The sequence below is a fragment of the Thamnophis sirtalis genome, unplaced genomic scaffold, assembly GCF_051295495.1.
Source record: "Thamnophis sirtalis isolate CommonGarterSnake01/CBP01778 unplaced genomic scaffold, rThaSir2_p1.2 scaffold_11, whole genome shotgun sequence".
NCBI classification, from domain to species: domain Eukaryota; kingdom Metazoa; phylum Chordata; class Lepidosauria; order Squamata; family Natricidae; genus Thamnophis; species Thamnophis sirtalis.
Window position 1 is genome coordinate 8,608,656 of NW_028261391.1, and position 17,981 is coordinate 8,626,636.

At 42.8% G+C, this 17,981-nt stretch overlaps 1 protein-coding gene across 1 annotated transcript in view; it reads left to right on the top strand.

Moving 5' to 3' along the window:
* LOC106554001 (kininogen-1) overlaps positions 1–16,305 on the top strand; it is a 30,394-nt gene extending 14,089 nt beyond the window's left edge. Inside the window, exons 5-10 of the mRNA XM_087725164.1 lie at positions 989–1,096; positions 4,754–4,835; positions 7,305–7,438; positions 9,750–9,857; positions 13,822–13,914; positions 15,867–16,305. Coding sequence (XP_087581290.1) covers positions 989–1,096; positions 4,754–4,835; positions 7,305–7,438; positions 9,750–9,857; positions 13,822–13,914; positions 15,867–15,977 — 636 coding nt within the window. The 3' untranslated portion in view covers positions 15,978–16,305. The remainder of the gene's footprint in view (positions 1–988; positions 1,097–4,753; positions 4,836–7,304; positions 7,439–9,749; positions 9,858–13,821; positions 13,915–15,866) is intronic.
* The last annotated feature ends 1,676 nt before the right edge of the window (positions 16,306–17,981 follow it).

The window sequence follows — 17,981 nt, forward strand, 5'->3', positions numbered from 1 at the left end:
AAAGGGACATCTGTGTGCTTCCCTTCTTATCACTCTATAACCAAGCAGTAAGATCTTACAGTGTCAAGCCAAAACAATCAGCAAAGAAAAGAAAATGTTCAATTTCCAATACACAAACTCTAATAAACAAACCCTCCAGCGTTCGAGCAGGAGTGTTACCATTGCAAATATTATTTCTTTTGTATCTTTTTTGTATTTCAAGTTTAAAAAAGAGTCCAATCTTTAAATGAGTTAGAAAAACACCCACAGCAATGAAAGAAGAAAACTTTAGTCCATAGGTTACAGAGAACAATAAAAGAAAAAAATAGAAGAAGAAAGCTTAATCCATCCATTTCAAAAGGCTTGCATAAATTCCATCCATGAAGATAGCATTTAAAATGTAAAATAACCACTGTCCAAAACCATTCCAAATTTAATTCTGCCGCTCAATTCTTCTGTTCTCCAATTTGAATTAATTTTAAGTTTTTTATAGGCAGTCTCTTTTTAAAACAGTAAAAGTTCCTCACCAGCTGGAAACACTTTCTCTTTCCATATCCTTCAGTTTTGGAGCCGCCCCGACTATACCAGCCTTGGCTGGATTTTTTTTTTGTTGCCAGCTTGAAGAACTTCTCTTGCTTCTTTCAGGGACTTTGCGATGTCCCTGAGGTCAGCAAGACGTATTGTTCCTGTTTACCATCTCTGCGGGACGGTTTAGGTCCGATTGGACCACCCAGCGGCAAAAGTATTGGCTGCGGTCTTGGAGCATCGAGACCGCATGTCCTTATCGCCATGATGCTGGCTCCTCCCCCCCCCCCCCCGCAGTACTGCATTCTAATCACTGTGCCAGCACGGCTTTTCCTTGAATATATGAATATCCTCCCCTTGTGTATCTTTTTGAAACCATCATTTAAAAAAAAAATACAGGCCTGAGAGAAACTCTGCAAGCTAATTCTTTTATTTTCTTGACAAGATATTTGTCCTGTGCAACTTCTATTACATTTTCTCATAGGTGGTTAATGGAGTGAATTATCGTTTGGCATATTCCATAAAAGAAACAAATTGTTCCAAGAGTGAATTTGCAGATCTGAGTCTGGAATGTAGACCCCTTTCTGGAGGTGTAAGTGAAATTCTTTTATGTCATATTCCTATCAGAGGAAGGGAGAGAGGGAGGGAGGGAGGGAGGGAGGGAGGGAGGGAGAGGAAGAGAGAGAGGGAGGGAGTGAGGGGGAGAGAGAGAGAGAGAGAGATATTCCTAAACAGTATGCAAGAAGGTGGACTAGGTAGGTAGATAAAAAGGAAGGTAGGGATGGATGGATGGATGGATGGATGGATGGATGGATGGATGGAGAGATACATAGATAACAGGTGAATGATAGATGGATGGATGGATGGATGGATGGATGGATGGATGGGTAGGTAGGTAGGTAGATAGGTGGGTATAGATGATAGAGAGAGAGAGAGAGATGAGAGAGAGAGAGATGATGGATGGATGGATGGATGGAGATAGATAGGTAGAGATAGATAGATAGATAGATAGATAGATAGATAGATAGATAGATAGATAGATGGTAGGTAGGTAGGTAGGTAGGTAGGTAGGTAGGTAGGTAATAGATAGGTGATGGATGGATGGATGGATGGATGGATGGATGGATGGAGATAGATAGATAGATAGATAGATAGATAGATAGATAGATAGATAGATAGATAGATAGATAGATAGATAGATAGATATAGATGGCTGGGTGGCTGGCTGGCTGGCTGGCTGGCTGGCTGGCTGGCTGGCTGGTTGGATGGATAGATGGATGGATGGATTTAGATAGGTAGATTTAGATAGGTAGGTAGATAATAGAGGATGGATGGAGATAGATAGATGGGTGGGTGGGTGTAGGGAGGGAGGGGGTGGTGGGTGGGTGGGTCGGGTGGGTGGATGGATGGATAGATAATAAATAGATGATAAATGGATGGATGGATAGAGATAGATAGATGATAGATAGATGATAGATAGATAGATAGATAGATAGATAGATAGATAGATAGATAGATAGATAGATAGATAGATAGATAGATATGGGGGAGAGAGAGAGCAGCATGTGAACAGTTTTGAACAAGAAAAGTATGACTAGACAATATGTCAATAAACACTCAATCATCCAGGCCAAAGGTGTCTACAGGTTGAATCATGATAACTGGACCAACTTTGTTAATCTGAGAAATTTCCTTGCTCATCCACCCATCAGTCAGAGCAAAATTAATTAGGCAGAGTCAGAGCGTTGTTAGAATGTACCAACTTTTGCCAAACCAAGACCAGACAACCAGTATCAAGGAAGTGATGGAAGCCAAAATAATGGGCGGCAATAGCTGCCTTTCGGAACTTCCAGAAATAGCATTCAAGTAAGTTTTTTCTTTCTTTTTGGCAAAAGGAGCTGCCTTGACATAACCACTAAAAGAAAGACAAAGATTAAAACACCAAGGCAGTAACAGTGTATTATTCACCAACACATTCAAATTCCTGCTGGACTCATTTGGAATTTATCAGTACTATCCTTTCTATGCCATCGTAACTTCAAACGATTGCCGAACAAGTAGTCACTAAGTGAGGATTACTTGCAGTCAGTGTGGTAAAGATAATTTACAGAAAGAAAACCCAGTTCTGGCCTATCTACAATAATCTCCCATAAAAGTATTTGACCTGGAATTCAAATAATCACTGGTAGCAGGTGGCAGAATATATTTGCATAAACTCAAGCAAGATGCAAGAATGACATACAACATAAAATCATAATTTATAGAGAGAAACAGAGAAAATTAGAACTGTGCACAAAAAACAAGAAAACTAGAATCTTGGCCACAAATTCTTACCTATTATAAAATAAAATAAGATATAAACAGATGTTCACTCTGCTTTAAACTACCTGGAGTTTCCTCAGATTCCTGGAAATGTTAAATGTTAATCAAAACACTCTTAGATCTCTGCTTTTTTCCCAAGCACCAGTTTTCAACTTCTGTCTGAATTTTGTCGCAAGATTTGAAGGGATGAAAGCTTTTCCCCATATCCTGCAGAGTGTTAGAGACCAAGATAATCTGACATCATGTGCATGTAGCAAAAGGCTCTTCTCTGTGAATCAGTGGTGGGTTTCAAATTTTTTTAGAATGTCTTCTGTAGGTGTGGCCTGCTTTGTGGGAGTGGCTTGGCAGTCATGTGATTGGGTGGGTGTGGCCAACTTGTAAAATGTGGTGTAACTCACTTAACAACGCTCTTGCTTATCAACCAAAATGTTGGTTCAGAAACTCTGGCATTTGAAGCACGCAAATCTTAAAGCTGTCAAGTTACAAGACCCTTGCACCCCTAATCCTTTAGAAAAAAACCCAGGGGTGTTCAAACTTGACAGCTTTAAGACTTGTGGACTTCAACTCCCAGAATTCCTCCTCCAGTCATGTTGGCTCAGGAACTCTGGCATTTGAAGCATGCAAGTCTTAAAGCTATCAAGTTACAAGACCTTTGCACCCCTAAACCTTTAGAAAAAAACCCAGGGGTGTTCAAACTTGACAGCTTTAAGACTTGTGGACTTCAACTCCCAGAATTCCTCCTCCAGTCATGTTGGCTCAGGAACTCTGGCATTTGAAGCATGCAAGTCTTAAAGCTATCAAGTTACAAGACCTTTGCACCCCTAACCCTTTAGAAAAAAAACCAGGGGTGTTCAAACTTGACAGCTTTAAGACTTGTGGACTTCAACTCCCAGAATTCCTCCTCCAGTCATGTTGGCTCAGGAACTCTGGCATTTGAAGCATGCAAGTCTTAAAGCTATCAAGTTACAAGACCTTTGCACCCCTAAACCTTTAGAAAAAAAACCAGGGGTGTTCAAACTTGACAGCTTTAAGACTTGTGGACTTCAACTCCCAGAATTCCTCCTCCAGTCATGTTGGCTCAGGAACTCTGGCATTGAAGTGTGTAAGTCTTAAAGCTGTCAAGTTACAAGACCCTTGCATCCCTAACCCTTTAGGAAAAAAACCCCGTGGTGTTCAAACTTGACAGCTTTAAGACTTGTGGACTTCAATTCCCAGAATTCCTCCTCCAGTCATGTTGGCTCAGGAACTCTGGCATTTGAAGCATGCAAGTCTTAAAGCTATCAAGTTACAAGACCTTTGCACCCCTAACCCTTTAGAAAAAAAACCAGGGGTGTTCAAACTTGACAGCTTTAAGACTTGTGGACTTCAACTCCCAGAATTCCTCCTCCAGTCATGTTGGCTGAGGAACTCTGGCATTTGAAGCATGCAAGTCTTAAAGCTATCAAGTTACAAGACCCTTGCATCCCTAACCCTTTAGGAAAAAAAAACCAGGGGTGTTTAAACTTGACAGCTTTAAGACTTGTGGCCTTCAACTCCCAGGATTCCTCCTCCAGTCATCTTGGCTCAGGAACTCTGGCATTTGAAGCACGCAAGTCTTAAAGCTATCAAGTTACAAGACCCAGAATTCCTTCTCCCGCTCTTCATCTTGATGATGTGCGGATGGGCAGGGGGAAGGAGCTGGAACCGGTTCTAAACGGCACTGTAGATTTGTAGAACCTCTTCTATCGAAGAGGTTAGAACTGGCAGGAACCCACTCCTGCTGTGAATGTACATTATGTGGAATGGAGAATGTGTATTCTGTGTGTGAGAATACTCGCACTTCATGCCAGTCACGCTGACAGGGGTGCCATCTGGAAAAACTGATTGAAACAAAGGAGCTGCCTGATAAAAACGTGGTTCAGACTTCTTGCTTTTTGTCCCCTTCCAGCAAAAAGGTTTCTGTAAAGCTAAAGCCTACACTGACAATAGAGGCGCACTCGTCTCTGCACAAGTGGAATGCAAACTGGAAGGTTTGTAACTGTTGTTTCTTTGATTCAATATTGCTCGGTGTTTCTGCGTAGCAACAAATCCATGCTAGGTAAAGATAAAGGTTCCCCTTGCATGTATGTGCTAGTCATTCCCGACTCTAGGGGGCGGTGCTCATCTCCGTTTCAAAGGCAAAGAGCCAGCACTGTCCGAAGATGTCTCTATGGTCATGCGGCCGGTATGACTAAACACCGAAGGTGCACGGAACGCTGTTATAGGGACGCTGTGGCTCAGTAGTTAAGGCGCTGAGTTTGTCGATCAGAAAGGTCATCAGTTTGGCGGTTCGAATCCCTAGCACTGCGTAACAGAGTGAGCTCCCATTACTTCTCCCAGCTTCTGCCAACCTAACAGTTCGAAAGTAAGTAAAAAGGCAAGTAGAAAAATAGGAACCACCTTTGGTGGGAAGATAAATCCATGCTGCAGGCATTCAATTCTTTAGGGTGTTCTAATATCGATATCAACGCCCTCTTAAGAGGCGCTGACCAACAGAATCTTGTAGAATCTTCCCCTTTTGGCCATACTTTTAAAAGATGCAGGGAATGGGCAGGATCCCATCAGGCACAGCCAACCAGACAAAACAGAGGAGTATGATGGGACTTGGAGTTCAACCTTTGGAGAGTCACAGATTGGCCATCTGAAAACAAGGGTGATTGAAAAGTTCAGGTTAGGGAATGCTTCCAAAATTATTTACAGGCCCCAGGTTTAGAGTGTTTGAATGACAACCCATAGATATCAACAGGCTATATTATTGAAATTGGGATCAATGTTCTTCTTCCTTGAGCCGGTGATACGCTGATGCCGAATGTTTTTAATGTACAGCCTGTTTTCAGCAATATTTCAGCAGTTCTTGAACGTAGTGCATGGCTTCAGTGCTTTGTTGGCAGTGCTGTATAGTGGCGTAGAAAGTTGGCACCTACCCCTCTCCTAGAAGAATGAAATATTTTGAGAAATATTAAAAAGGCGGAATATTATATTTCCCTAAAGGAATGAAGAAAAATGCTCTTGGAAATAGAAAGAGACAGCCCCTAATTTTCTTAATAGTTTGAGTTTGAGTTTATTGGTCTTGTATGCCGCCCACTCCCGAAGGACTCCGGGCGGCTTACAATAAACAAGGGAAGGGGATAAATAAACAAAACAACACTTTAAAATACACAACATTCACAGTTACCATGGGGCTGGATATTTCACAAGCCCCCCGGCCTGCTGGAGCAGCCAGGACTTAGTGGCTTTGCGGAAGGCCGGGAGAGTAGTAAGGGTCCGGATCTCCACGGGGAGGTCGTTCCAAAGGGCTGGAGCTGCAACAGAGAAGGCTCTCCCCTGGGGAGTCGCCAGCCGACATTGGCTGGCAGATGGAATCCGGAGGAGACCTAACCTGTGAGATCTAATCGGTCTATGGGAGGTAATCGGCAGGAGGCGGTCTCTCAGGTACCCAGGTCCGATGCCATGTAGGGCTTTATAGGTGACAACTAGCACCTTGAAGCGGGTCCGGAGACTAATGGGTAGCCAATGCAGCTCGCGGAGGATAGGTGTGACGTGGGTTTACCTGGGTGCACCCACAATCGCTCGCGCGGCTGCATTCTGGACTAGCTGAAGTCTTTGAACACTCTTCAAGGGCAGCCCCATGTAGAGCGCATTACAGTAATCCAGTCTTGAGGTCACAAGGGCGTGAGTGACTGTCTGAAGGGCCTCCTGATCCAGGTAGGGTCGCAATTGGTGCACCAGGTGAACCAGCCACCAACAGATATTTTTTGCCCATTAAGAAAGACTGAGCTAGCCTATCTACAAGACAAAAGACCTCCAGCTCCAGGATGATGGGATTAAGACATGACCCTCCAGGATATAATAGGATTAACCCATCTAGCAGAAGAGCTCACTACATTGCACAATCTCCCAAGGACATTACATCAGCAGTCCAAACTTCAACCAAACCTGAGAGCTCAGACAACCTACAGAGCCAACTATGACCCCTACAACAGCCAATAGAATACATGTTCTTGCACAGGAACAGGAAGCTCAAGTGCAAAGCCCAAGAGAAGGTACAAATACCCCCCCCTCTCTCAACTCCATGTGGTCAGCTGCCCAGATTCATGCATGCTTGGTGGTTCTCTTTCACCATTAAATCATCCTTCCAATCAGCCTCCATGTTTCCAATGTCTTTCTCCTGGCTTGGAACTGAACCAGATGGATATTTCTCCCAACAGCGGAATGGAATAAATCATTCATTTTATAGGCACAAGTTGGGGGCCATGATGAAACCATAGATAACCAGCACTAACAGCAAATTCCAAGCTGCTACAGAACAATTTGCACTCATACATTTTTTGCATCGGCCAAATGTGTTCATTAATCTCTTACAAAAATAATGATAGATGCAAGCTACCATTCTTGCATACTTTCGTTTTTTTAAAATAACCCGATATAAACCTGTATTTTCATTTGTGTATTTTCAACAGCTGAGGACAGCCCGATTGCAGAAGATAGTCAAGAACCGGAGAGGCCTCTGGAAGCTATTGTGAAATTATTTAACTATCAAAGCAGCAGTAACTTTTATTACAAAATTGTGGAAATAACAAAAATATCAGGAAAGGTATGAATTCTGAATACCACTGTATTTCAAGATAGATTTTTTTAAGGAAAAAAAAACATGGTGTCAGCTTTTCAAATATCATGCAGAATTAAATCAGAGTCCAAGGCAGAGCTATCCTTAAAGTTCCAATTTAATAAGACAGACATGTTGGCACATCTGTGGAAATCCCAATTCTAAAAGCTTCCTGGGATTCCACCCAGTTGAAAGTTCATGATCTTATCCCCACACCCATAAATCCATCACATGGTCCAATCTTCTTCGGCCACGCTGGCATTCCCACCCATCTAGTTCCGGTCAGGTGCAGAGGTGCGGAGACAAAAGATGACCTTGGGCTTCTATAAAAGAATGACAACAACACATTCCACAATTCTACTCCTTTCTATTCCCCCCTCCCAACTACTACACTAATGAAACAGCATAATGAAATAATAGAGTGTGTGGCAGGCCAAAGATCCTAAAAAGGAATATAACTGCAGGCCTGACACATGGTTGGAGAATAATCTTTTGAGCTTGACTCCTTTCCCAGTTTAGCTGGCCTCATACAAAGTTGATATTGAAATGGAAGACCAGTGGTTTATATTTGAACTTCCCCCAGGTAAGATGGGTGGGATAACTAGGGATGTAACCTAGAGAACACCAGTTTGAGAAAGCCTGCAGGAATTGTGTTAATAGATGATGATATATTTCTGTGGTAGACATTTTCAACCTGAGCGCTTGGCAACTCCAGTAAGCATGGAAAAGATTCCTGACTGTTCTGACCGAGGCTTCCCAGGAGCATGAAGCAAACTCCTTGTCCCGACAAAAAAGCCTTTTATTAATTTACTGTGAACTTTGCTCATTCACATCCAACAAAGTCTTTCAAGGGAGGATTTACTGTCACAGACCTTATCTGGCTTGGAGAGCTGACAGGTCGATATCTGCAGAACTTTGCAAGGAGTCTTGAAGAGTCACGAACCAATTAAGCGAACTAATTGTCTCCTGCAAACTCCACTCCCCTTTCGCTCCTCTTTTATTTCCTCTGGGAGGGGCCATTCATCGTCCACCTGTGGCCTTACTCCCAAGTCGATCCCTCTTCTTTAGCTGTTGCCTTCCTCTGGCAACTCTGCGTATGTGCGCACTGGGAACAGGCTCCAGCTGTTGGTCTGCCTCAGTGATGCCTGACTCTGAAGGCAGCTGAGAACTGTCAGACGGCTCTGGCCCCCTCTCTGCCTCCGACACAGAGCCCTCATCAGAGCTTTCCCCAGACTCCAGGACTGGCCCATGTTCTTCCCCAACGTCCTCACTCTCCGAATCTGTTGCCAGCTCTGCTGGCTGCTTGCGGGCCACAACACTGACTCAAATTTGGAGTGTCTTACTGGTGAACATCAACAATATTGGGCATGAGGAGTCAGTGGTTTGATTTGATCCGTAGCAGTTTCTTATATGCCTCTAAGGCAGTGTTTTTCAACGTTTTTCAACCTTTTTTGTGCAAAGGCACACTTTTTTCATGAAAAAAAATCACGAGGCACACCACCATTAGAAAATGTTTAAAAAATTTAACTCTGTGCCTATATTGACTATATGTTTTTAATGTTTTTAATGTTTTATTTGTCATTTATAGGCCGCCCTTTTCCCTGAGGGGACTCAGGGCGGCTTACAATTCGTGGGAAGGAGTGCAAGACAAAACATAAAATATGTGAATAAAATAAAATAAAACAGTAAAACACAACATTCATTCAACATTCGGGTGGGGCGGATTAGGATCTTATCCCCAGGCCTGATGGGATAGCCAGATCTTAAGGGCTATGCGGAAGGTCTGGATGGTGGTGAGGGTGCGAATCTCCACGGGGAGATCGTTCCAAAGGGTCGGAGCTGCTACTGAGAAGGCTCTCCTCCGCGTAGTCGCCAGTTGGCACTGACTGGCAGATGGAATTCGGAGGAGGCCTAATCTGTGCGATCTGATGGGTCGAAGGGAGGTAATCGGCAGAAGGCGGTCTCTCAAGTACTCAGATCCACTACCATGGAGGGCTTTATGGATGGTAAGTAGCACCTTGAGTAATTTTCCCACGGCACACCTTACACTATGTCACGGCACACTAGTGTGCCGCGGCACAGTGGTTGAAAAACACTGCTCTAAGGGGACACCATCTTTCCTTGGCCCTTTCTCTTGTTTGTTTTTATTAGAATCATGGAAAAAAAATGGGTCCTTGGGGCCACTGACTCCAACATGAGCTAATTAGGCAGCAAGCCAAGAATTTTGTTCTTCATGCTTCATGCTGTTCAGCATCCAGTCTAAATACAGCTGCTAATCGTTTTTCTCCTTCAATTTCAGGTGATAGTTGGACATGTATTTCAAATTGACTTCAAAACTCAGAGAACAAATTGCTCCAAGGCTGAAGTTAAGAATCCAGATGACAACTGTACTCTTGTAAAAGGCGGGGTAAGACACTCGGTTTAGTTCAAGAGGAATATTTTACTTAAAGGAACTCTGTCTATGGAAGTCATCCAGATCGCGATTGTCCCAAAGGTGCTTTTTGAAAAGGCAATTGGACTTTCTGGTTTTTCTTTTAAGACGTTTTGCTTCTCATCCAAGAATTTTCTTCAGAGCTGAAGAAGCTTCTTGGATGAGAAGCGAAATGTCTTCAAAGAAATAAGCTTCTTCAGAGCTGAAGAAGCTTCTTGGATGAGAAGCAAAACATCTTCAAAGAAATAAGCTTCTTCAAAGCTGAAGAAGCTTCTTGGATGAGAAATGAAACATCTTCAAAGAAAAACTAGGAAGTCCAGTTGCCTCTTCAAAAAGCACTTTGGGACAATTTAAGGGAATTAGTTAATTTTAAAGCAGATTCTTGAAATAGCACTTTGATGGGAAATGTTGCATTACTCTATGGATGCATACTACGTTTTGAGATAATCTTGAGATAATCCTTCTGATAAGACAATCCAATGTATGTCTAAACACAAGTACTAAACATATTAACAAAACTCCTGGACCCAAATAAACCATAAGATTAAAAGAATGTCCTTGTTCAACCAATATGACCACTTTAATCTATCTAGACTCATTATTTGGTTTAGAATTGAGCTATAATTAAGTGAAGTAGATCTATGCTCCGGTTTGCTCCAACTTGCTGTTTAATCAGTTGGAAAGCCCGAGACCCCGAATACATTTACATTTTCCAAAACACCACTCAAAACATAATTATTCTACACTAGCCGATAACCCGGCGTTGCCTGGGTATTTATTTATAGGGGGAAAATATCCGGACCAAACGTAATTTCTAATGTTGGATTTTTCCCCTTACCAGAGGGAGCCCCCTTGTGGAGTACTGTGAAGTCATTACTATGGCAGCTCCATTGCACTGTACAGTAGAAATCATTTTACGGCAGTACAGTAGAATCCATTTAAAGGCACAACAGGCTGCAATTTAACAGAACACACACCCTGAGGGGTGTTAGGGGTGTCTTACCCCCACAGTGTTTGTTTCCAGAGAGTAAGTCATCATCTGTGTACCAAGTTTGGTTGAAATTGCTTGAGGCGTTCCAGAGTTATGCTGGAACATACACACACACACACACACACACACACACACAGAGACATATATATATTATTTATCAGCACAAATAAAACACACACACACACACACACACACACATATATTCGTAGATTTTCATGGGTGTAGATATGCTGGTCTTGTTGTATTCAGGTCTTTTCCTGTGAAAGATTGAGATTGTCTTGGCAACGCTTCGGCAAGACATTGCCAAGACAATCTCAATCTTACACGGGAAAAGACCTGAATACAAGACCAGCATATATATACATATACGTATATGTATACGTGTGTGTGTATGTGTGTTTGTAGATTTTCATCTGTACAGGTATGCAGGTCTTGGCATATTCGGATTTTTTCCCATGTAAGATTGAGAGTATCTTGGTGACGTTTCAACGAGGTCCCACTCGCCATCTTCAGGCTGGTACCTTCGGCTTTGTGCTTATGCAAGCAAAGCATGGTCGGAGCTGCTGTCTTTCTATAAATATTGGTGTGTGTGTGTGGAGTGCTGGCTTTGTTGCTGTAAGTGGTTGGTTGGCTGTGTTGTTACATCTTGATTGGTTGATGGAGTTGATGTATGCAGATTAGTCGACTGTTTTATAACATCCTGTGTGGCTGAGGTACTAGCTGTGTGCCCATTAGTCTTTTGTGTTGTAACGACCTGGGTAATGGGCTGTGTGATGACAGTGTCATTTCCAAATGATTTAACTTTGCAGTCACCCCCAAATGCATCCCCACTGAAAACATCATATGCGGAGTTGAAGCTATCCTAACCAAAATCAACCCAGATGAAACCAATAAAATCAAACTTGAAGTCACCAACGTCCTCTGCTCCAGCAATCCACCCAGAAGCAACGTACATAAAGAAGAACAAAAAGCACTCACCAACTTGAGGAAAGACAACAACATAATCATTCTCCCAGCAGACAAAGGTAACGCCACTGTGGTGATGAACTTCAGCCCTACACAGAATCCATCACCTCACACGTACAAAACTCACTCCACTTCATAGAAACAATAAAGAAACATAACCTACAACCCAGCGACCTACTCAGGAGCTTCGATCTCATATCCCTCTTCACCCAAGTGCCTGTTAAAGAAGCCTTGACAGCTATCCAAAACAAATACAACACCCCTAAGCACATCCTAGATCTGACCAATCACTGCCTAACCAAAACATACTTCATCCACAATGGACAAAAATACAAACAGATAGAAGGAGCAACCATGGGATCACCCCCTCTCACCCGTCATCGCAAACCTATACATGGAACATTTTGAAACCAACACCTTAGATAAATCTGAACACAAGCCCAAACTCTGGCTTAGATATGTAAATGACACTTTCGTAATTTGGCCACATGGGAAAGAAAAACTGGACAACTTCCTCACCTCAGCCTACCCCCCAAAATACAATTTACTATGGAAATAGAAGCTAATAACCAACTTCCCTTCTGGATGTCCTAATCTACAAAAAACCCAATGGCTCCCTAGGACACACCATCTACCGGAAAAAAACACACACCAACCACTACTTAAACGCACAATCCCATCACCACCCTGCACAGATTAACTCCGTAGCCAAGACCCTCATCTCCAGAACCAAACGCCTAGCCAACAAAGACCACCTGAAAACTGAATTACACACTCTCACAAACGTATTAATTTCCAGTTGATTGCAAAGAAACACAATTACCAACCTAATCCAAAAGGACACACACACACACCCCAAGAACTGAGACACAGAATAGGACATCCTCCTCCCTTACATCAAAGGCACCACAGATAAAATCAGCAAAATTCTCCACAAACACAATATCAAGACAGCCTTCGGCACTGATCAAAAATATAGCCAACATCTTAAGAAACCCCAAAGACAAAATCCAGCTAGAAAACCAAGGAGTCTGCGAAATACCATGCAAAATCTGCCCTGCAACATACATTGGACAAACTAAGAGGAGAATAAATGCACGCATCACAGAGCACAAGAACACAGTTAGAAAAGAAGAAAAAACTTCCTCCCTTTTCCAGCACCTTAAAGCTACAGGACAAGAAATTAATTTTGAAGGAACCAAGTTAATCTCCAAAACTGAATACTTCAACAAGAGAATAATTATGGAAGCCATCGAAATAGAGAAACACCCCCACAACATGAATAAACATGACGATGCCTCCCGCCTACCAGACATCTAGAAACTAGCTCTAGTCAATAAATGAGTCCCAGCCACAAAAACCGACACCGGACCCAAAACAACACGGGACGCCACCACCAATCGCCCACACCAAACTCAAACCCAAACCCATCCCATAGATGAAATGCAATCACTATGCAGAAGCCAAACCACGGCGGCATCACCAACTGCTGCACCCCCCTCTGACCCCAACACAAAACAAACTGACACACGCCATGAACACATGGCCAGTCCGCAAACTACATCTGCTCAGGATATTACATCACAGAACTCAGGAGGTTACAACGCAGCCAACCTCCCAGGATGTTGCAGCGCAGGACTCAGGATATCACTACACTAGAGCTCAGGATGTCATCACACAGCCCAATACCCAGGTCGTTACAACACAAAAGACTAACGGGCACACAGCCAGTACCTCAGCCAAACAGGATGTTACAAAACAGCCGACTAATCTGCATACATCAATTCCATCAACTAATCAAGATGTAACAACACATCATAGATAGATAGATAGATGATAGATAGATAGATAGATAGAGATAGAGATAGAGAGAGAGAGAGATAGAGAGAGAGAGAGAGAGAGAGAGAGAGATGGTATTTTATTTTTATGCCAATATTTGACAAGAGATGAGTGTTTTCCTTTTTTGTTTCGTTTGGTTGACAGGAAATGATGACCTGCCATGCCTTAATTTATGTGAAACCCTGGGAGCCATCAGTCGTACCAGAGGTGACCTGCACAGACGAGCAACCTTTCCAGGTATTCAAATCTGTCTCCATCCTCTCTTCTATCACTCTCTTGTCATAATACAGAAAGTGATCATTCATGTTGTCCTAGGCCTAGAATTATTGGTATATTTCCCAAGGAATAGGTAATCAGCTTTTCAGACATTCAGTTATGAAGATAAATTAGAGAAAGCGGTAGAGAAGAAGTCCAGAAATATTAATTGTACTCATGAAATTGTTCCTCTTAAAAATGGATAAAAGCTCATTGGTGTTGAAGGGTAGTATACATCAGCAGCTAATGTTAATTTGGACTACATTTGCCTTAATCGCTAGGGAGAGAGACTGCTGACCAATACATCCAGAGGTCACGAAGCTAAGGAATAACGTTTTGAAAGTTTTGCTTTGTAACTTTAGTACCAGTGCAGAGTGATTTGGAATTCCTTTAGACCAGTGTTTCTCAACCTTAGCAACTTGAAGATGTCCGGACTTCAACTCCCAGAATTCCCCAGCCAGCATTCGCTGCTTTAGACATTCATAGCTGATGCGGGACTTGAACTAGTGGTTTCTTGCTAGTTAGAAAGTTTCTTGTTAACTTTCTAAGCAGTTCAGAGGACCGGTTGTTGGAAGAAATCTCCTTTTGTTTTTTCCCACTTTACAGGGCTAATCCTGTAAGGAAGGCAGGAAGGAAACATTCTGGTGTTGTTTTTAGACTAATCTTTATTGCTTACAGAAACTGCCTCTTCGTTTAACCCTTATTATATTGTCACAGCTAAGGCAAAGTGCCCACCGACATGAGTGACGTTGAGTTGGCCACGCCCACAAGGTCACATGACCACCAAGCCACACCTACCCAGCTGGTCATTAGGGCACAGAACTGGTTGTTAAATTATTTGAATCCCACCACTGTCTCTAGCCCAGTGTCTTAACCGCTAGGCCAAACTGGATCTCATATAAGATTGTACCCCCCTCAACTTCCCTGCTTTCACATGAGTGGCTGAAGGGGGGGGGGAAACACTGTCAAACTTCACCAGCTGGGATGAACCAGGTGCCTTCCTTTCCCTGCCTCCTTTCACTCAGAAAGGATCAGTTGCAAGTTAAAACCTACTATATAACCCCAAAACTCTAGTGAAAGGTTACCTTCCTTTTTCTGCAAGTGAGACTTGGACATTTGTTTCACCGCTTTCTGCTTGCATTTGGTCAAAAACCCAACATCTTGCTTAACCTTCTCCTCAGCGGTGGGATTCACTTACTTTCCCTACCGGTTCGCAAATGTGAGCACACATTTTCTGCGCATGTGCAATTCTCGCCCTGTCAGGGTTCCAAATAGCATCCAAAAGTAAATCAGAGTCCAAGGCAAAGTATTGTTCAAAGTTCCAATTTGTGCCAGATGTTGGCACATCTGGGGAAAACCCGAATCTGGAAGCTTCCAGGTTTCCCCCACCTAGTTGAAAGTTCAAGATCTTGCCCCCCACACCCACATGTCCATCACATGGTCCAATCTCCCACTGCCATGCTGGCAGTTCCACCCATCCAGTTCCAGTCAGGTGCAGAGACAAAGGATGACCTTGGCTTTCTAGAAAGAATTTTGTTATGGCTACATCGCACCTCACTCCCATTTTCCCACAATAGAAAATGCATAGTAGAATAATAGAAAATGTGGCAGGCCAAAGATCCAAAAGAATCGGTGACTGCAGGCTGACACACACATTACGTCGGGGCAGGTGGGTGGAGTCTCCCGCAGCCGCCGCTACTGGTTCGCCCGAACTGGAGAGAACCGGCTGAATACCACTTCTGCTTCCCCTCAAAGATTCAGGTGCAGAAAATCCTGGGAACTTGTAGCCTCATGCCTCAAAAATCACAGGAACTCAAGAGACTTATTTCTGCATTTCACTTTTCAGTTTAAGATGTTGATTGTGTTTCCTTTCTAAGTTCCTAAGGCCTTCCCCCGACCTATCTGAAAAACCATTTTTCTGTGTGCCGTTCCAGGCTCCTGAATTCGAAGAACCCAAATATCCAGAGGATCCTATGACCATCTTCGAGGATTATGATATTGTTGATGAACACCATTTTAAAAAGGCAATGAGCTATTTCTCCTGAAATGTTCTACTCTTGGAAATGATGGCATTCTTGGGATTTCTGACTGCATAAAAGCGTAACACTTAAACACAGCAGTTGGCCTGCAGCATTCTGCCTGCTTAGCTTCTTAATGTTTTGCAAAATACAGTAGTTAGCAAACAGTGAAACAAGAACTTTAATTCAGTCCACTTGATCGAACAGCAATATGCACAACTGCCTTCTGCAGGGCCAGCGTTGCCTGCACTCAACCCTGGAGAAAATATATACCGTATTTTTCGGAGTATAAGACGCAACAGCGTATAAGACGCACCAAAATTTTAAAGAGGCAAATTAAGAGCAAAAGTTTTTTCACTCTTGCAGACCTTCCTGAAACGGCCCATTTTTTGGAAAAACAGGCCGTTTTTTTTTCCAAAAAAGGACATGAATATTTGCATTTGCATTTGTAGGCCGCCCTTTTCCCTGAGGGGACTGAATAGCCTTTAGGAAGCTTGTAGAGTGCTCCTGGAGGGTGAACCCCCCCAAAAATGAGCAAAAAATGCCCTATCAAATCCTAGACCTGTCAAAAAAAGGGCATGCATAGCCTTTAGGAGGCTTATAGAATGCTCCTGGGGGGTTGGGGAGGCAAAATTGAGCAAAAAACGGCCCGTTTTTCACTCATTTCTGCCCTCCCCAGCCCCCAGGAGCACTCTGGAAGCCTCCTACAAGCTATGCATGGCCATTTTTGCAAAGGGGGCGGGGTTTCAGGAGGCAAAAAATGCTGTATTCAGTGTATAAGATGCACCCAGGTTTTCAGCCTCTCTTTTGAGGGGAAAAAGTGTGTCTTATACTCCGAAAAATACAATATATATATTTCTTGGAAGAGTCTACAGCAACTCCATGGGTGAATTATATTTTCTCTGCAGTCAGTCAGGATAGAATTCCAAATGTAAATTACTTCCCTATACCTCATTCTAATGGATATTTTATAATAAATGTATAAGGAACATCAGTAATTCAGTACAATTATATTAATTAGTTCAATCTTTTTATTACTGGATATCACATACATTTGATCGTATACCTTTCCTTGGTTATCACAAAACAAAATACTGGAGGACTAAATTTGCTTCATTTGAAACATCAGAAATTCACTGAAGACTTAGCCAAATTCTTTAACGCCTTCTTCGCTCAGTCTTTGTAAACAGCAATGGCTCATGCTCCACATTTCCCAGTCATACCACAGCTAATCACAATGATCTAATACATATCGATTTTACAGAAGAAAACGTTGAAAAGGTAGTACGCAGCCTAAAACCATCTCTATCTATTGGACCTGACGGACTATGTGCCTACTTCTTAAAAAAAGCTTTCCACTGCCATAGCAGAACCTCTAAGCATAACCTTTGAAAAATCTTTCAGGATCAGCTCCTTGCCCAGCCTATGGTCTCTAGCCACGGTCATCCCTATCTTCAAAAAGGGAGACCCCAGCCTAGTTGAAAATTGCAGACCAATCTCATTATGCTGCGCCACCTGCAAAGTCATGGAATCAAACATAAACCAATCCATTGCCCTACAGTTAGAGACAAACAACCTTCTCTCTAACAAACAATTTGGTTTCAGAAAAAAAAATTGTCCTGTAATCTGCAACTCCTACACTGCAAAAACATACAGACTACACAACTTGACCAAGGCAAAGCAATAGTTGCAATTTACATAGACTTCTGCAAAGCCTTTGATCCAGTGGTACACGGCAAACTACTTCTAAAACTAAAATCGTATGGCATTTCTGAACCCCTGCATAACTGGATAACTATGTTCCTGTCAAACAGGCAATAAGTGGTCAAAATTTAGATTTAGATTTAGATTTATTTTATTTGTATGCCGCCCTTTTCCGGGAGGGACTCAGGGCGGCGAACAACTCAAAAAGGGGAAAGGGAACATAGAACACAATACAAGTAATTAAAATAACCAAGAATCACACAGCCACACAGGTCGAGAGGGGAGGGGAACTCATCAACCCCAGGCCTGCCGGCACAGCCAGGTTTT